The sequence below is a fragment of the Podarcis tiliguerta genome (genome assembly GCF_965153285.1).
Source record: "Podarcis tiliguerta genome assembly, chromosome: 9".
In the NCBI taxonomy this organism is placed as follows: domain Eukaryota; kingdom Metazoa; phylum Chordata; class Lepidosauria; order Squamata; family Lacertidae; genus Podarcis; species Podarcis tiliguerta.
This window is the reverse complement of record NC_139542.1, coordinates 9,435,789-9,454,876: the sequence shown is the minus strand read 5'-3', so window position 1 is coordinate 9,454,876 and position 19,088 is coordinate 9,435,789. Positions and strand designations below refer to the sequence as shown.

The following is a 19,088-nucleotide window of genomic DNA, read 5'->3' as shown; positions in this document are numbered from 1 at the left end:
GACCTTAAGTTCCTCCGTGGGACATACCAGGAGAGGTGGTCCCGTAGGTACGAGGGTACTAGGCTGCAAAGGGCTTTAAAAGTCAAAACCAGTACCTTAAACCTGACCATGTACTCCATGTTGAACGATGGTGATGGAGACACTCCTTCGGGTATACAGGATGGAGGCTGTCTAGGGCTTTAAAGGTCAGCGCCAACACTTTGAATTGTGCTCTGAAACATCCTTAGAAACACTTGCCTCTGGAGCCCACCTTATTGATGGCTCTGAACTTGAATGCCCCACTATTGCCTCCTGCCTTCTGAAGGGGTTTTAGTTCTAGTCCTCACATGGTCCCTACTGAATTAGAGTAAAAGTGTTCAGAGAGGTTCCTGGCCTGGTTCTTAGCAGAGGGTGTCATGGCAGGAGCAAGTTTACCCCCTCCTTGGCTTCTTGGTACATTCCTTCCTTGAGAGGCCAAATAGTCTTAAATCCTGAACTTGGTGGAGCTTCAGATGTGTTTTACAAGATAAAACATTTTTTGCCCTAAGAAATGGAAAGCATTTCAGAGCTCCACCTTTATCCTTTCAAGATAAGCCCTTTGGCTCAGCAAACGTGAATTCCTGTGAAAGTTGTGGCAGCCTCTATGACTTCATAGGGGAGTGGAGAAATCGAGATTTCTCATCTGACAGCTCAATTACTGGAATTTTAAAGGAAGCAGGAAGGGGGTCCCGGAGGGCTTGTCCATTCGTATTTTTTTTTTGTACCTATAATAGACAGATGTTGAGCAGTTGCTCAGATTTTCTGTCTGGAGGGTTAATTAGAACACTCTGCAGGATGGAAAATGGATTAACATGACTCCCATTAACGCAGATGGAAGTTAGCCACAAATTATGAGCAGTTTTTGTGTGCATAGTGCATTCATCAGACTGAGTGCTTTAGAGATAAGTTTATCTTACTCGCCTTCTCAGCAACTGCAGGGGCTTATTGTTTCTCTGTGGTTGCAATTCACAATGTTGAATGCAATTGTGGAGTTGGGGCTGCCTCCATCTTTTTCTGGTGTTGTAATTAGGGGCTGGATTCTAGGCCAAATCCTGTCTCTGGAGGACAAGAGAACTGTGTGAAATGAAGTGACAACAGGCAAGCCTGGGGCGGAATGGGAGACAGGACCATTTGACCTCCACCTCTATTTTCATTCACAAAATAGCTATCATAGTTGCTGACCAGGAGCATGCTGTCTGGGCCTGAAACGTTGCATTTAGAAAGCCGGTAGCAAGCTTTTCTTCACGGAAATGACTTTCCTTTTAAAAACCCAAACTCCTGTCCTACGGTCTACATTTCCTGTTTTTATTTTAAACATTTAGGGATTCTAGAGTTCCAGTATCACAGGTTAAGTAAGACTGCTGTTGCAAAACATTTAGGTACAGGCAATAATCATAACATGTCAGGAACAAAAAATGATAAGCCCAACATTAGACAATGCGCACCATCGTTTCAGACAGAAACAATACCCCCCCCCCCCAGTTTAACAAGCTATAGATTGTTTAATTGGTCAAAGGCAGGAGTCAGCAAACTTTTTCAGCAGGGGGCTGGTCCACTGTCCCTCAGACCTTGTGGGGGGCCGGACTGTATTTTGGGGGGAAAAGAAGAACAAATTCCCATGCCTCAGAAATAACCCAGAGATGCATTTTAAATAAAAGAACACATTCTACTTATGTAAAAACACGCTGATTCCCAGACCGTCCGTGGGCCGAATTTAGAAGGCGATTGGGCCGGATCTGGCCCCCGGGCCTTAGTTTGCCTACCCATGGTCAAAGGCCTGGGAGAAAAGGAATGCTTTGCTTGGCGCTTAAAGATATGTAAGCCTCCCAGGGGAAAGAGCCACTGCAGAAAAGGCCCTGTACGTGTGTTATTGTTATTGTTTGTTAATATGTTATGTATTTTCGAGGTGTTATGTTGCAAACCGCCCTGTGATCCTTAGATGAAGGGTGGTATAGAAATTTAACAAAAAATAAACAAAAAAAGCAAAAAGAAAATGGTGCTGTCAAAAGCCATGAAAATGCACCCAGAGTTGGAAGATAGGCTTCTGCATATCCCTCCCCATACCCTTTTGTGCTTCCCCTGTACTGGAAGCCTATATATATATATATATATATATATATATATATATATATATGGGGGGAGGGTTAAATTGAAGCTCACAAAAATTTCAAATTCCAGCCCTAGGATCCAAGTTGTGCTTGCTTGATCAGAGCAGGGATCATGGCATCGCAAGCCTGATGGCTTCTCTAACCTCTCACACTCGCAAAGGAAGAAAAGCAGATTAGATGGCTGGGAGTGCGGCTCTAGCAACAGGTTTACAAGCGATGAATGAAAGGACTGCCCCAATCCCCTCAGAAATGCTTTTCTATCTCTGCCTTGACTGCACTGCAATGGTTGCTCATCCAGTTTAAGGGGCCAACTCTGACATGTAACTCCCTCAGTATAGGACCATAGGAAGCTGCCTTATGCACAGTCCCAACTAGCTCAGTATAGTAATAGTAATAATAATAATAATAATAATAATAATACACAATGTTAAGAAACAGTTTTAAACAACTTGCAATCACAAAATAAGGTGGGTGCTAAAAATATTCACCTCAGCTTATGTAAGGTAGCCTTCCTTACATTTACTCAGGCTGGGGATAGGATGGAGGTTTCTGCAGTGTGTAATGAGTTAGTGACAACACTAACTTAAGTGTTAGATATAGGGGTTTAGGAGTGGCTGGTTTTTTTTTTGGATGAGTGTTTTTTTGTGTGGTTTTTTTGGTATTGGACCCCCCTCGAATCTTGTCTATATGCCAATAAAAGTTTGAGTAGGGACGCAGGTGGCGCTGTGGTCTAAACCACTGAGCCTAGGGCTTGCTGATCAGAAGGTCGGCGGTTTGAATCCCTGTGACGGGGTGAGCTCCCGTTGTTCAGTCCTTGCTCCTGCCCACCTAGCAGTTCGAAAGCACATCAAGTGCAAGTAGATAAATAGGTACCGCTCCGGCGGGAAGGTAAACGGTGTTTCCGTGCACTGCTCTGGTTCGCCAGAAGCAGCTTAGTCATGCTGGCCACATGACCCGGAAACTGTCTGCGGACAAACGCCAACTCCCTCAGCCTATAGAGTGAGATGAGCGCTGCAACCCCAGAGTCGTCCACAACTGGACTTAACTGTCAGGGGTACCTTTACCTTTTTAAAAGTTTGAGAATCTGAAAATCTAAACCTCAAGTGGCAAAGATCAGGGTGAAGAGGCATGCCTTTCGTATTCTCTGGTAGCTGGACAATGAAGGCACCAGGCACACCTCTGTGGGAAGGGAATTCTGCAGGTTAGGGGCTGCCACAGAGAAGGCCCTCTCCCAGGCCTCCCCTTCCCTGAGCCTCTAACAGTGAAGGAACTACCTGGATAGCCCCCTCTTCTAATCTCATCACCTGAGAGGGTCTGTAGGGATGGGGGTGGTCTTCCAGATATTGGTTCATCTAGTTCAGTATTGTCTACACTGGCTGGCAGTGGCTCTCCAAGGTTTCAAGATGGAGTCTTTCCCTTTCTGGAGATGCCAGGAATTGAACCTGGGAATTTCTGTGGATAGAACAAGCATGAATGTATTACAGATCAAGCCTTGTGCAAGCCACAGTTTGGTGCTAATTGGGTGTAACATGGAAAGTATTTCTGGGTCTTTGTAACAAATGGGGTGAGAGAGGTGTGCTTTTTGTAGCACAGGGTTTAAACTGGTCATGTGGGTCAGAAAAGCTGTCCCCCTCTCTTCCCCTCCTCCCTTTAGTATCAGACCGTCTTGCAAGCCAAAGTCTTCTGGCGTGTTCTTGCATGTCACGAAAGTCTTCAGAGGTCATTTATATAAAAGATTACACTGGCCTTTGGAAGACACTTGCGTTTCAAAGACCTGATTAGAAATGATCAGGCTATTCTGCTGTCGCATACTTGATAAGACGTGGGCCCCCCTTCTTATCCTTTTCATTGTCCATAAAAGGTTTAATTATAACTTTGAGATAAGTGCTGAATCCCCACTTAGATTTCCCAGTCTCGATAAGCTAGAGAACTTGTGAAATAAGGGTTAGTGGAAGCTGGTGGTTCTGATACGTTTTATATAACCCAGGGGTGGAGGGATGGACTCCCTGGATTATTCATCAGCCTTTTGTGCCCCCCTCCACTGCTTCAGCCTCGGAGTTTGAACTGCTTCCTGTCACAGGCTCTTTCTACTCACTAAATCCTGTTGCCCTTTCAGCTTCAGGCCCTTCCTCCCAATCTTCTCCCTCTGACCTCTCCTCTGTGCCTCACCACCTATCCCCTTCCTCCTCTGGGGTTTCCCTTGGGGGTTCCCTGGCTGGTGCCTCCCACCACTCCTCGTTGTTCAGCCAGTCCCTGACAACCATGTTGGCTGGGGCAGATGGGAGTTGGAGTACCAACATCTGGAAGGCCAAAGGTTCCCTGTCCTCTAGACGAGCACTGGGGAGAAGAACGAACCATGTGCGATCATGTAGACCAAGGAGACCAAACACGAGTCCCCTTCCTAGCACAACCTCATGAGACTACCTGCAAGGATGGTCTTGAGCCAATGCACTACAGTCCCAACCATCCAACCTCCATCCTCACAAGGTGACCTGGAAGGATCAAAAACTTCTGAGGCGGTGGTTCTCAACCTGTGGGTCCCCAGATGTTGTTGGACTACAACTCCCATCATTCCTGAGCTCTGGCCTTGCTAGCTGAGGATTATGGGAGTTGTAGTTCAACAACATCTGGGGACCCACAGGTTGAGAAAGCCTGTTCTAAGGGGTCCAACAGGACCAACAGACACTCCCCCTATATGGCCCCTCCCAGAGGCAATCTACTAGGGCAGGCCCATCCAACTCCCAAGAGACTGCAATCTACTCCCAGTGTAAAAAAACAACTGGAAGTGATGTACCCATCGTCATTGAGGATTGACCAGAATTGTTGAGCTTTTTTGGGGGGGAGACAAAGAGTTATTGATCTTCTTTTGGGGAGAACAGAGTTGCTGAGCTTTATTTGGGTAGACTACAATTGTTCTTGTTCAGCTTTCTTTGGGCAGACAAAAGTTGTTGAGCTTCTGTTGGGAATACCACAGCTATTGAGCTTTTTTGGGGGAGAATCAAATACTTTACTCATCTCAAACTCTGCCCATAACAAGCGCTCGAAACATATTCAACAGCACAGTAAGAAAACACAAAACAGTGCCCATTTTACGTGGCAGAGGGACAGAGCGAGGGGGGCGGAGGCTGGAAACAATCATTCAAAAGTTTTTCTACACCTGCAATGGATAAGGAGCCAGCGATCAACCGGGATCACCAGGGGATCTACCTGTCGACTGCGGTCGACTGGTTGAACATGTCTGTGCTAGGGTGATAAAGGTCTCAAAACCAGGCCCAAGGCCTGAATACATCGAAAACAGTGAGTTTACCTGATGCCTCCAGCACGGAAAAGAGAAAATGAACATTAGTTTGCCCTAGCTGCTGATTACAGAATTCTCAGTTCCTCTCCAGCTGCTCTCTCTCTCCAGTTTTTTAGCTAGAGGGCTCTCTGGCCCCACCTTGGCAACTTCTCATAGTTTGTCAGGTTTTGCTTTTGTTTTTTTGGCTGCAGTTTGTGGCTGGCATAACCTAATTCCCATGCCTCTCAGCCAACTCTTCTCTCCGTCTCAGCTTTTGGGGAAGCCACCTGCCAGTCTTATATCTTCAGATACTCAGCTCAAGTGCTTCGCTCTAAATCATCCTGACCTCGTGCCCACTGAATGTTTGGGACTACAGCTCCCATCAACCAAAGCCATCTGGCAAAGCCTGGTCCAAATTTTACACCCTTCCTGAATTTCAAAATGTTAATACCACCTTCGAAATGCCAATATATAGTCCTTGTCGGTGTCTCACATGTCTTCAACTCTGATGTGTTTCATCTGCCCCAATTTCTTCTGCTCTCCAGGGCTAGACCCTTTTTTCCTTTTGCTTATGGTTCTTATGCCCAGAATTCCCATCCCAGGTTGACCTGCGTAATTCCACCTGTCCCTTTCTTTTATTTCATATGCAGTATATTATTTATATAATATACAAAAGATTGTGTCCCACCTTTCCAGTGCCTCTTTGCCGCTCAGTGTGGCTCACAAGAGCTTAGAGTCACAATACAACAATAAAAATAACACGAAATGCAGCAACAAAATACAAAACATAAGCAACAGCCAATACAGTGGTACCTTGCGTTAAGTACTTAATTCGTTCCGGAGGTCCGTTCTTAACCTGAAACTGTTCTTAACCTGAAGCACCACTTTAGCTAATGAGGCCTCTTGCCGCTGCCGCACTGCCACTGCACAATTTCTGTTCTCATCCTGAAGCAAAGTTCTTAACCCAAGGTACTATTTCTGGGTTAGTGGAGTCTGTAACTTGAAGCGTATGTAACCCGAGGTACCACTGTAATTGTTCATTTTTAATTATTGCATCTGTCCTTTGCTTTATACATTAGAAAAGGTCTCAGAGCAGCTCAAGAGAATGAGATACAATGACTAAAAGCAATTGAAAACCAAAAATTTGGAAACAATGAAAAATGCAAATTTCATAAAATGCTCATTAAAAAGTCCTACCCACCACACTAAAAGATGAGCAGTGCTGTAGGAGGCAACTTGACTACGAAAGGTGTGAATTAAAAGGCACCTAAAAACTCACACCTTTAGCGCCAGGTGTGTCTCCCTGGAGAGAGCATCCGATGGACAAGATCTCTTCTATTCCCACTCCCAAACCGATTGTTTCCACGAAACCTTAGATCTTCCCTCCCACCCCAGAAGAAAACCAAAGCATGTGAAATTGCACTTGTACACACCAATCTCCTGTTCCCTTCCCATCCCTCCCTCCTCGTCACCCTTTAGTTAATTTCCCTAACTGCTGAAATTTGGATTGTAAGCTCCTTGGGGCAGGGGACTCAATATGTTCCCCCGCATCTTTCAGCCTACAACATGCCAATGGATAAATAAGGGATGCATTTCGCAGCAAGCCTGACATTGAGCTAGGGATGAAAAGATGAGCGCAGGGTGCCTCTCAGGACAGCGGCATTACGTGCCATTGAAAATCAGAGTTGGCAGGATCAAATCTGCAAGGCACATTCAGTAGAAAACTGGTGCCGTCCTTTGGTTGTTGGAGCAGCAGTTGCTACCTCTGATGAATTGTTTTAATGCCGCGGTCAGCTTGATAATAGAAACACATCATAGTAAGCCTGTAGTCCTAATACTTTAATATGCTGCCAACAGAACTAGACAATCTCTTTAATCCCTCGATCACATGTGCACCAGTGCAGCTTTTGGTAGCATGAATCTGAAGTTGTGTGTGTATGCATTACTTTGCTGCTCTCCCCGTATTCTGCAGAAGAGAGAAAAATCACAGTATTGCTTTAGGTGCTTCAGTAAGAGAAACAAGACAGAGAGAATGGGTTTTCTGCTCCCCCCCACCCACCCCCATCGGAGACTTTTTTGGAGGAAATGGTTGGCATGTGTATACAATATCAAGATAAACTCCTAGACTTTCCTCCCAGGCGTGCCTCAGCAGGAAACACTTGACACAATTTTTCAATGAGCCTTTATGTACGAGATCTCCCCCCCCCCATTTACTAATGCAACTTGAGTTTTCCCATGAGAATGAGACTGTAAATGGTTCTTGCCGCAATCCCACTCGGCTTCAAGCTGATCAAGCTTTTTCCAGCGGTGTTTGAAATATACATGATATCTCTTAAACGCACAGTGCCTTGGAACGTAATCCCCCACATAAATTGGGAGTTGCCTGTATGGGATATAGCCCCCCCCCCCGGATATGTGTATTTTGGTGTCTGGTTCAAAGTTGCTGGAGAATTTGAACTCGGATGTTGTTGATTTCCCCCTAAAGCTTTAATGTTTAGCATTGCAAAGCACAGACGGTTAATCCAAGGCACAGATACACAAAGGCGGAAGGCAGGTGAGCCAGTTATTCAGGTTGATGTGACGACGATGCAGCCCTTGTAACCCCGTTATAAGTCGGCTGGGTTCAGGTTGGGATGGCAGGTGGTTCTGTTCCTTACCAAGCAGTCTAGCAGTCCTGCCTAGAAGGCGGAACCTGCTCCATCTGTTGGCATTAACAGGACCTAGGTGATGGAGGAGGTGGGTCTGTCTCTTGGGAGGCGGACTGAGTGGGTGGAGCATTCCCCTCTGGAGAGGTGGGGCTAGACCCAGTGTCTGATGACTCTGGGGTGGGTTGAGTGACAGGTGCATGGTAGTGTCAGAGGAAGGCTGTGTTAGAAATTAGCCAGGCGCCAGACACATTTTGCACCTGGCTATCAGCCACTTGCAACCAGGTGAAGGTGCCTGGGTTCTAGGATGGTGCCTGACAACTGCACCTCTGGAGTTGCATACCTGGTGTGTGTGTGTGTGTCATTGGATCTTGACTGTTTTCACACACTTAATACCACATCCTGTACAATTCTATTCGTTATATTTTATCTGCACAATCCGAATGAATTTCAGGAACTGAAATGCTTTTCCTGTGCAGCATGAGCAGGAGCAGTGAACAACGTTAGCAGTTAATTGTTGTAGCTTGTCTTCGCTTACCCCCGCAACCCCACTGCTCTGCTCTGCTCTGCTCACCATTGTGAAGAATATTCCTTTGTTAGGAATGGTCCGTGTTGAGAAAAATAGGCAGGAATAGGCTAATAATAATAATAATAATTAATAATAATTTATTTGTACCCCGCCCATCTGGCTGGGTTTCCTCAGCCACTCTGGGTGGCTTTCAACAAATGTCACACATTAAAAACTTCCCTGAACAGGGCTGCCTTCAGATGTATTCTGAATGTCAGGTAGTTGTTTATCTCTTTGACATCTGATGGACATGTGTGGATTGTCCCTAGATCAAGCGACTTGTCTTCTTTAAGTTCTCAGAGTTCTTAACCTAGCTTAAGGTTGTCATCTGAACTAGCCAGATCTTTAACGGAGAATCAATCTCAGCCATTTGTCCGCCATTTGAAAAAGAAGGCTTTAGAGCCACCTGGCCCCAAAATGGCACCTGGACATTCCATTTTGGTGACTGTAACCTTGGTTGAAAGAGCCATTTGGAGCCTAGCTTATATATCTGAATTTTTTTTAACACTGGAGATAGGCTCCCTGTGGAGAGGGAGGCAGGGTGAGCAGGCCTTCGCACTGTAACAGGTGGGGCAGAACAGCAGGTTGAGGGGATTCCCCCACTTGAAGAACCTTTTCCAAGGTCCTTGACGAACCAGCCTTCTGCATCGTTACAGAGCCAGGGTGCCCAGACTGAGACCGGGGTTCGAATACCTATTTGCCATGAAGCTCGATGGGTAATCTTGGGGGCTACTCTCTGCCTCTTTGCTTAACTTACCTCACAGGGGTTGTTGTGGGGATTAAATAAGGACGGGAAGAGTTATGAACAGCACCTTGAGCTCCTTGGAGAAGAAGGGATATCAATGTAGTAAATAAATATTAATAATACTTTGTCTTGACTCGGCCAGGCCATGAGAGTTGGTGCATATGATTGTTTCCAGTCACTCTGAGCCCAGTAACCGAAGCGATTTGGGTTTGAAGGAAAGCGGCTGATGCCTCTTAGAGATAGCCAGCTGCTGCTTGAGTTTACGAGAAGCACACCTTCAGATAAATACATTTCCATCACTGCCGGTGTATGTTTGTTTATCTGCCGTTCTCCGCCCTAAAGCCTTGAGAAACGAGTGGGTAAAACCAGGATTATCTGGCCACATCAAAGATACTTCATGTTTGTGTTCTATGTGAAATTAAGGCAAGCAGATTCACGGTATGATGGGTCATCAGATTATGGAGCAAACACCTGACTAATTTTTTTATAGGTGTTTTGCTTTATGACACTAAAATGCTTTCAGCATTTCCCTCACCTAGGGAGGGACCATTGCTGACATTTTTGTGTGTGCTCCTTTTGGCTGAAGACTGGGATAATGATGCATCAAACAAATCATAAATAAATCTCTCTTAGCGAGAATGCACATTCATTTTCAAAACTGGAGCGCTTCTTTATTTCTTGTATTAACAACATCCATACCTCTGTGTGGTCCGGCAACATTTTAAATATTCTTGATAATCAGGTCCTGTGTTGTCATTTCTTTGAGATTGATAAAAAAAGTTCTAGTCCTCATGAGATTAGAAGGAAGCTTGAAATGCGAAGGCAAAAACGGGGGGGGGGGATTGCTGGTGGATCCATTCTTATGGCCATCTGCATGCATGTTGCCTGCTGGGAAACCCTGTATGTGGAGCTGTGTGAAAGGTTTGACTTCTGGCACATCATTTTTTTTGGAGTGGGTGGGTGTGAGAATCCTACACCCCCCCAAGTCAAATTTCTTGCACAAATGACAAATTCACTTTAGGAAGTGGGACACCTTTCAAGAGATGTTTTCAAGTGTTGTTCTTATGGTCAGCATGTACCCAACAATCATGGGGACAGGCACGCAAAAATAAATTTCTAAAGGCTAGCAATGTGCAGTGTTTTAAGTTGCTGTGAAAGCCAGGCTCTGGGGCTGGGGCTGAAGAAGTGTGATGTTGGATGTGGAGCTGCTGGTGAAAATGGCAGCCCTGGACCAAGTTCTCTTTCCACTGCGTGACTGACATGATGCCATCATGCATCATGGATTCAAATTAGAAAAAAAAGGACATTCTGACGAAACGTTAGAGAGAATCTTCTACTAGTAAGAGCTGTTTCACAGTGGAATGGACTGCCTTGGAAAGGTGGCGGACCGTCCTTCATTTGAAGTTTTTAAGCAGAGATTGAAGGGACGCGGGTGGTGCCGTGGGTTAAACCACAGAGTCTAGGGCTTGCTGATCAGAAGGTCGGTGGTTTGAATCCCCACGACGGGGTGAGCTCCCGTTGCTCGGTCTCTGCTCCTGCCAACCTAGCAGTTCGAAAGCACGTCAAAGTGCAAGTAGATAAATAGGTACCGCTCCAGTGGGAAGATAAACAGCATTTCTGTGCGCTGCTCTGGCTCGCCAGAAGCAGCTTAGTCATGCTGGCCACATGACCCAGAAGCTGTACACCGGCTCCCTCGGCCAATAAAGCGAGATGAGCGCCGCAACCCCAGTGTTGGTCACGACTGGACCTAATGGTCAGGGGTCCCTTTACCTTTACCTAAGCAGAGATTGTATGGCCATCTTCCAGGGATTCTTTAGCTGAGATTGTGGGGGGGTTGGCTAGATGACCTTTGGGATCCACTGCAACTCTACAATTCCCTATGTCTGGTTTGTGCAGGCAAGGAAGTTCACATGCTGAGAATGATACGTAACCTCTTTGTTGTTCTGTGCCTAAGAATGATACTGTTTTGTGCCAATTACATAGCTGAGATATATTGCTGCTTTTCGAAGCAATCTGAAGATTATTAAAAAGCAACATGTTTATGCGTCCTAGGTCATCATACAGTCTACATTGGGGTTCACGTGCCTAAGAGTTACCGAAGGCGGAGGCGCCACAGAAGAAAGCCCAAGGAGAAGAAAGAAAAGGAGAAAATCTCTGAAAACTCAGACAAATCTGATGTTGAAAATGCCGACGAGACAAGCAGCAGCATCCTCAAGCCACTCAGTGAGTAATGGGCACTTTTTGCAATGTTTCTCAGGGAACCACAGTACAAATAGTGAGGGCTCTTTATGGGAGGTATATAACTGAAATATGTGGGCCAACAGAATTATGCAATGAAAAATGCTCTGAGTCCTTGCGAAACCTCGCACACCTTAGACCAGGTGTTTGTGAAGATGTGTAAAACTTGATTTGCCTTCAGAATTGATTGAAATGATTTGATTGAACATTTTGGGTTTTTGTGCACTTTGGAATTTTATTTTGGTAACAGTCGAGGTTTGTGAGTCAAAGGGCGACATCTCTCAAGATGTCAGTTATGGATTAATTTAATGGAGCCAAATTTGGGATGGCAAAGATTGAAGTTTCAGTGTTATCTTCCTTTCACGGATCATGGCTTCATAGTCTTTCTCCTTACACAATTTTGCAGGGTACAGATATGTATTTCAGTGTCTCTGAGCTAGATAAATGTTGTTTGGGGGAACTTCTTGAAGTATCCTTTCATTTAGGATACAGTCGTACCTTGGTTTTCGAACAGCTTAGTTTGTTGGAACTCAAATGCCACAAACCCATAAGTAGGTGTTCCAGTTTTCAATCTTTGCCTCGGAAACCAAATGTCTGGCCCAGCTTCTGATTGGCTGCAGGATGTTCCTGTAGCCAATCGGAAGCCGCGCCTTGGTTTCCGAACGTTTCGGAAGTCAAACGGACTTCTGGAACGCATACTGTTTGAAAACCAAGGTACGACTGTATTGAATGCACGGGGTATTCTCACCTCAGAGAGGAGCAGCCAAAAATTACTAGTCTCTCAGCTGAGTCAGTGGAGTGGCTCTCCTTCTCTACTCTCCCTCTTCATGGCATGGCTACTTCCAGGTAACAACTGAGGGAGGATCCCAAAGGATCTCGCTTCTCATGTTGACCTGGATTCCCTTTTCTCCATCTGCTGCATCCTGATGGAATGACTGGTGCTAGCGTTTTTTGCAAATTCACGGAGAGCAAGACCCATCAGTGCCTAGTAGCCCCAATAGCTAGGTGTATAGAAGCAGTGCCACAGCCAGAATACCAGGTGCTGAAGACAAACGCCAGCCAGCTATATGTCTACCTGGTGTCACGAAACCCCCACAGGGCTGGGGCTGGCAGGCCTCTAATGCAGGAAGAGCAGGAAGAAGAAATGGGGGATGGGGGGGCTGAGTGCAGTGGGATCTCCCCATTTTGTTCAGCTGCTTTGGAACGGGGGAGCAGGGATCCTGGTTCCTTATCAACCTTCCCATGGAGCAGAGAGCCTCATTGGAGGCTAGGGAGGGATGTGAGCAGCCAAGGGGGAGGCAGGAGGCAGCTGTGACTGAACAGGAGCTTGAGTAGATGCAGCCTTATTGCCCAGAACCCAGGCACCTCATTCGCAGACGTGAGCAGACCCACCCACACCAACAGAGCCCATGCACAGCAATCCTGGTATTTCCCGCAAGGCGAGCGAGTCTCTTGTGTGAGCACACCATGCCTCCTCTTTGAAAGCTTGGCAGGCAGGGTGTGGAAACTTGTTAGGACATCTTCATTGCTTCGGTCTTGTTCTGAACTTCTTGCCTTGTTTCAGAACTCCTGAATCAGAACTCCTGAGCTTCATTGTCTCCTGCTGGGCTTATACTGTCACTTGCTTGAATAATGCCTCTTTCTTACGTACAAGTAGGAGCAGTTGCCCATGTTTGTGTGTTGGGTGGGAGCCCACCAGAGGCATTTTAACTTGCTGTAGTTTGAAACTGGGTTATGGACTAGACCAGAGGCACCAGCCCAGCACAGGGAGCAATAATTACTCCACGTTCCTAATTGGCTCTTAATCAAACTTCTAGGAGGCAAAGTGAGCAGGTGGTCTTGGATTCCCCACCCCACTCCGGGCTTAGAGGCCAGCATTTTCCATCACCTATCAACTGTGAATAAGCTGCAGTCTCTTGGGTACTTACCGGTGGGATATGCTTCCCTCATAACCATACATAGCTTTGGATAGTTGTCCTTGCTGTAAGGAGAAAGTAACTGAAAGCACTCCTCTCCACCTGGCACTGTTATTACTGTGCAGTCTGAAAGATTTCAATGCAACTGTCTCGTTCCTTAAGAGTTCCAAGAATAGACTAGCAGGGGCTGCTAGTTCACAAGATTAAGGGGCGATGGGATGGATGCTGGTGTGCACCAGGCTTGCATAAGACTGATTTGCTCAAGACTGGCTTCAGCCAGTGCTGATTTAACAAGTGATGAAAAATCTCCCGAGTTACAGTTCTGACTGGGAACCTAGATGCAGATTTCACCAAAGGCTTTCAGAGTCCCTAGATCACATCTACAGAAGTGACACGCAGCCCTTGTCTAGAAGGGGCTGGAGGGTTTGTTTTTATCACCGTTGCCCATTATTATGCCTTCACTTGAAGGGTAAAGCGAACGAGAAAATTATCTGTTTGAAAGCAAAGTCAATGCAAATAAAATTTTTCCTGCACTTGTAGCGGTTGCTTAGGAGCAAAAAGACTTCTGTAACACAATTGGAATTCTTTCAGGAATCAGAAGTAAAATATAATTGGCAGATCTATAGAGGAGTATTTTAAATTTACTTTGCTTGGGTTCTAGCTGCGTCTAATGCAAAGGATTCAGGGCTCCTCCACACTGTCATTCCACTTCATTAGTTGTTCTGGGATGCTTCTCCAGTGTTATTGCATTATTGCTGTCTGGGTGGGCACTCTTGCACAACAAAAGAGGGGCCAGCAGCCAACCTAACCACCCCTTGAAGATTTGTGGTATAAAAAGTTACAATATTTCACCAGGAAGCTACAGGACGTGCGCCATTTGGAAGAGAAGCAGTATGTCCACCCCAAAACATTCACAGGTGCAAACAGTATTTAAAGCAGGCTGTCGTATGACCTCCCTGTCACCATCAAGGATACAAACAGGGCCTTTTTTTCAGCTGGAACGCAACAGAACTCAGTCCCAGCACCTCTCAGGTGGGCGCCATTGCCCTGATAAGAGAGCAAGGGAGGCGTTCATGGTGAGTTCCGGCATCCATTTCCCCCCTAGAAAAATAGCACTGGTCACAAATAATCATGAACGGCCACTAAAAAGGGTGACCAAGTAAATTGCTCTTGTAAGTGTGACTTGGATGAACAACGAGAAGCAGAAAGTGCTTCAGTTATATTTATGACTAGGAAAAGAATGGGGAGGGTGTGTGCGTGAGGGAGAACTGTTCTAATATGCCCACATTTGACGGAGACACAAATAAAGATGATCAATTCTGCCTATTAAAATGCCTGAAATAAGAGCCTCTTCCAAATGGCCTCCATAGGGCACTAGCAAATCAAGTGAAAAGGCTTACATGTCTATCTTCTGGCCCAATCGAGACAAGTGTTTGTGTGTAAGTAAACAAAAAGGTGTTGTTTGGCTGAGGGGCAGGTATCTGCATAGCAAATCCTGTTGATTCAAGGCCCATGCTTTATTTTGTTCAAAGTTCTTACCCTGCTTTTAAAGCCTAAAAACTGTTCGCTACCCCCGTTACGCCTGCCATTGTGTGTTAAAGGCTTTGTGGCATCTCTTGTGAGGAGGACTCAAAATTCTCCCCTTCCATTTAGCAGAGGGAGCTCAGCCTTAAAAAATATATGTGTGACTCGCACATTCCTCCTTTGGCACTGCTTGCAACATTTATTTCCCGTATTGCCGCCACATGTTAGCATCCAAAGCATCTCCGAGTACGGGATTGTTATCTCACAATATTTGATCTTGTTTTCACGGGCACTTAAGCGATTGAGCTGAAATGCTGTGCATATGGCTTTGGTTTCATTTTTGAAAAAAGTAATGGCCGCTAATGTGGATCTGACTCAGCTACTCAAATTAATCTATGGATTGCTATGCTCTGTGTCTCTGCGGGGATTTTTCCCCTCTCCTCCTGGTGAGTGTGTAATGTAACCTCTGCTACTGTCTCAGCGGTAGCCGTGTCATCTAAGGCCTGAGGTTAATGTGCAGCTTTTAACATTTGTGATTCAAAATGCAGCTTTCCCTGGAAAGTAAATGCTACATAATCTGATTAGGCAGAAAAGCTAGCATGGCTCAGACTCTTGTTTTTTTGGAAGGCATCCTTCTGTTTGGCTGCATGCTTGCTGGGTGTTGGACAGTACCTGCCTTTAAGGAATGTGTGAGAAAATTAGCAGTTGAGGATATGTAACAAATTCAGCATTTGGAATTGCCCATAGGTAAGAGATGCCAGAGAATCCATTATCAGTTAAAAAACAACACCACCACCACCTAAACTGCATGGCCCTATGTATACAGATGGTGTTTTGCTGTGGTTAAGTGTTAGTGTCTGAATATCTAAACTAGGCATAGGCAAACTCGGCCCTCCAGATGTTTTGGGACTACAATTCCCATCATCCCTGACCACTGGTCCTGTTCGCTAGGGATGATGGGAGTTGTAGTCCCAAAACATCTGGAGGACCGAGTTTGCCTATGCCTGATCTAAACCATGGTTAAGGATCTTCCTTCTGCAAACTAGGAGCAGGAAACCATGGTTTTGAAGTGGATTTTTGTTTCCTATTTGCGCTGCACCAAGCATACCATGGTTAAAACCAGTTTGTCTACTTTTCCAGTCTCTCTGCTTGCAAGGTGATAACCTGGCCACTATGGTTTGTCCATAATCACACTGTGTATGCGCAGACTTTAGTTTGGGAATAGTCCATGTGGCGCCCTCTTCATGATGCTAGACTCCCAGGCAGCACGGTGAATCAGTCGTCTGAAATGATGAGAACTGTTGTCCAGCGACATTGGTAGAGTACCTTGTTGACTCACCCTGGCTTATAGCTTAATTGTAGTTCACTGTATTTTATTTAAAGCTGTTTATTTAAAGAGTGCTTTTGGCACTCTTCATGCCAAACTAAAATAGATGCAATCACACAAACCCATTAATACATGTGGTGATGTTGATGATCGTGGGTCATTTTGACCTTACTTTTTTATTTTTGGATAGTTGGAGCCAGGGGATTCATTGACATTTCTGGTGTCTGAAGAAACACTAGTTCGTCTCAATTATCAGGCATTATATACCATGTTGTCTGTGGAGCAAGCCAGCACAACTCGTGACCTACCAAGCAGAGATGTACCCATGATGATCCTGTCTGCTTATTTTCCTACCTGGGAGTGCATAAACAGGTGTTGTCTAATACTTTAGGAAGGGGCATGTTAGATAGCTTGGTAGTCTGTTTTCAGTGTGGATGCTCACTAGTAGTACAGGCTTGCTGTAGAGATTACCACTGAGCACAATTGACTTAAAGTGGGAAGGACCCTGTAGTAAACATTGCATTGCTGTGCTTGATTTTTGCTGATCAATTATATTTCCTTTAAAAGCACAACGCTTACCAAATGTTTCTTCATCTTCAGCCCTCCGATAAGCAGATAATAAAATTTCTACGTAAGGAGCTGAGGTGCTGTGAAAATGGGTTGGTTCAGACATAACACTAAACTGCTTCGAGGTTTGTTTGCTTTTAAAACAATCAAGGAGTGTTTGAATTTTATGAAATGAAGAAGAAACAAACCATAGTTTAGCGGTGCATGAGCAAGCTTCAGTCTTGTTGAGTTTCAAACCAAGGGGATATTAAACTGAAAGTAAGTACTAATGGATGCCTTCTCCTAGCTGTGTGGGACAAGGATTGGGGATTTGAAATTCTACCGCTGTGCAGGAGGAGAAGAAATGCGGAACCCCAATCCATCACTTGGGCTCTTTCCAACTTGTGCACATACTGGTAAACCATGGTTAGCATTCTGTGTGAACCAGCCCAATGAGGATGAGCCACGGCAAGCCGTGAGCTCCCCACTTCCCTCTCCTCTGGTGTGGCTGTGAGGAGGACATGGGATGCATCCCCTACTGTTTTAGATTAATCGTAGTTTAGTGTATATTATGCAAACTCTAAACTGCCATTGTTAACTATGGTTTGTCGAAACAAGGCAACTGCCTAAACCATGGTTGGAAGCTGGCCTGTTTCAGCAAATGATAGTTAACATTAACCACAGTTTGGTTGGTTTGGGTTAACTTAAAAATGAAACTAAAGCTTCTGAGCTCCTCCTTGCACTGTATTAGAGGAGGGAGGGGCAGAGTGCATGAGACCTTTCTGTGGCTTAGTATTGCATGTGGAACCAGCTTAATGTATGCAGAAGAAATATTAAAGGCTTTCTCAAATACTTCATCTTGGGAGCTGTGCCCACTCATGCCCTGATTTCTCAGCCAACTCGTCGTAAAGGTCCTGGTGTGCCTTTTCATTTTGGGCTGTGCTGTACATCTCATGTATGCTGCCATTTGAACCCAGTCACCTGGCTCTGCCTGACCTTAAATGAACTCAAAAAAGTGTATAGCTTGACATCTGAGAGAGAGCAACACAAAACATGCTGTCTTTCTGAGCTGTAAAAGCCAAGTTCACACACCTCTGTAGCAGAGGTTCCTGTTTTGCAAATACTGCACCAAGCCCCCTCTTCCCACCCCCACTCTGTGTCCCTGGTATGTAGGGCTACAGCCTTGATTAATTGGTTGGATTCGTTGATTGAAAACTTTCTAATCGACTAAAAAGCAGTCCCTGATCAGCAAGGCAACCCATTTCGTTAACCATATCAATTACAGTGGTATCTTGGTTCTCGAATTTAATTCGTACCGGAAGTCCGTTTGACTCCCGAAATGGTTCAGGAACCAAGGTGTGGTTTCCGATTGGCTGCAGGAGCTTCCTGTACTCAATTGGAAGCCGCAGAAATTGGTCAGACGTTTGGGTTCCGAAAAAACGTTCGCAAACTGGAACACTCACTTCCGGGTTTGCAGTGTTCAGGAGCCAATTTGTTCGGGACCCAAGCCATTTGACTACCAAGGTACCACTGTACTCTTAATTTAAATACTTGTAAAATATTCTCTCTTAAGAGGCGTCACCTCCTTCACTGTTAAACAGGAGGGAATTCCTCTTCTGAGATGGTACGTGCAATTAAAATGTGCTCTTTGAGATTAAAAACGATGAAAGTACTCTGTTTTAAAATTCAGAGCTAGTCTTAACACAAGCATACATTTAATCAATTAAGCCTTTTGGTGAAATCAGCTAAGGTCACAGTCTTTTATGCTGAATGCAGTGGGACTTATTTCTGAGTCCAATGTGACCTCCGTTCTTCTAACTGGAAACCTGTAGAATGCTTCCAAAATGTGCCATGGGGGGAATTAAGAGCTGGTTATATTTTTGGTTTTAAGAAACAACCAGGTCTTGGGGCCATTACAGCAAGCAATAATTTCTCAAAGGTCACTATATTGTTATGGGCAAACCATTAAGTGATTAAATTTCATAGGGACATTTGCTCCCTGCAGAGCAGAAAATTGGCTATCCCCTTGTCTGCTTCTGGCAGGGTGCGTGGAAGCTAGTTGTGTTGCTACCGGTCACCTGGGGTGTGGGGAGGGAATTGCCCCACTTGACAGGGGCTGTGAATTGATTGTAGCAGCATCAGCATCATAATCAGGGATACGATCCGGTAGCTTGGC

At 45.3% G+C, this 19,088-nt stretch overlaps 1 protein-coding gene and 1 long non-coding RNA gene across 10 annotated transcripts in view; both read left to right on the top strand.

Moving 5' to 3' along the window:
- The window catches only part of LOC310657754, a 197,638-nt gene that overhangs the window by 53,677 nt on the left and 124,873 nt on the right, over positions 1-19,088 (top strand). The gene's annotated exons all lie outside the window — the stretch shown is intronic.
- The window catches only part of SLC4A4 (solute carrier family 4 member 4), a 190,775-nt gene that overhangs the window by 50,629 nt on the left and 121,058 nt on the right, over positions 1-19,088 (top strand). For all 9 annotated transcript variants that reach the window (XM_083398253.1, XM_083398254.1, XM_083398249.1 and 6 more), the window contains one exon: positions 11,414-11,584. In XM_083398253.1, coding sequence (XP_083254379.1) covers positions 11,414-11,584 — 171 coding nt within the window. The remainder of the gene's footprint in view (positions 1-11,413; positions 11,585-19,088) is intronic.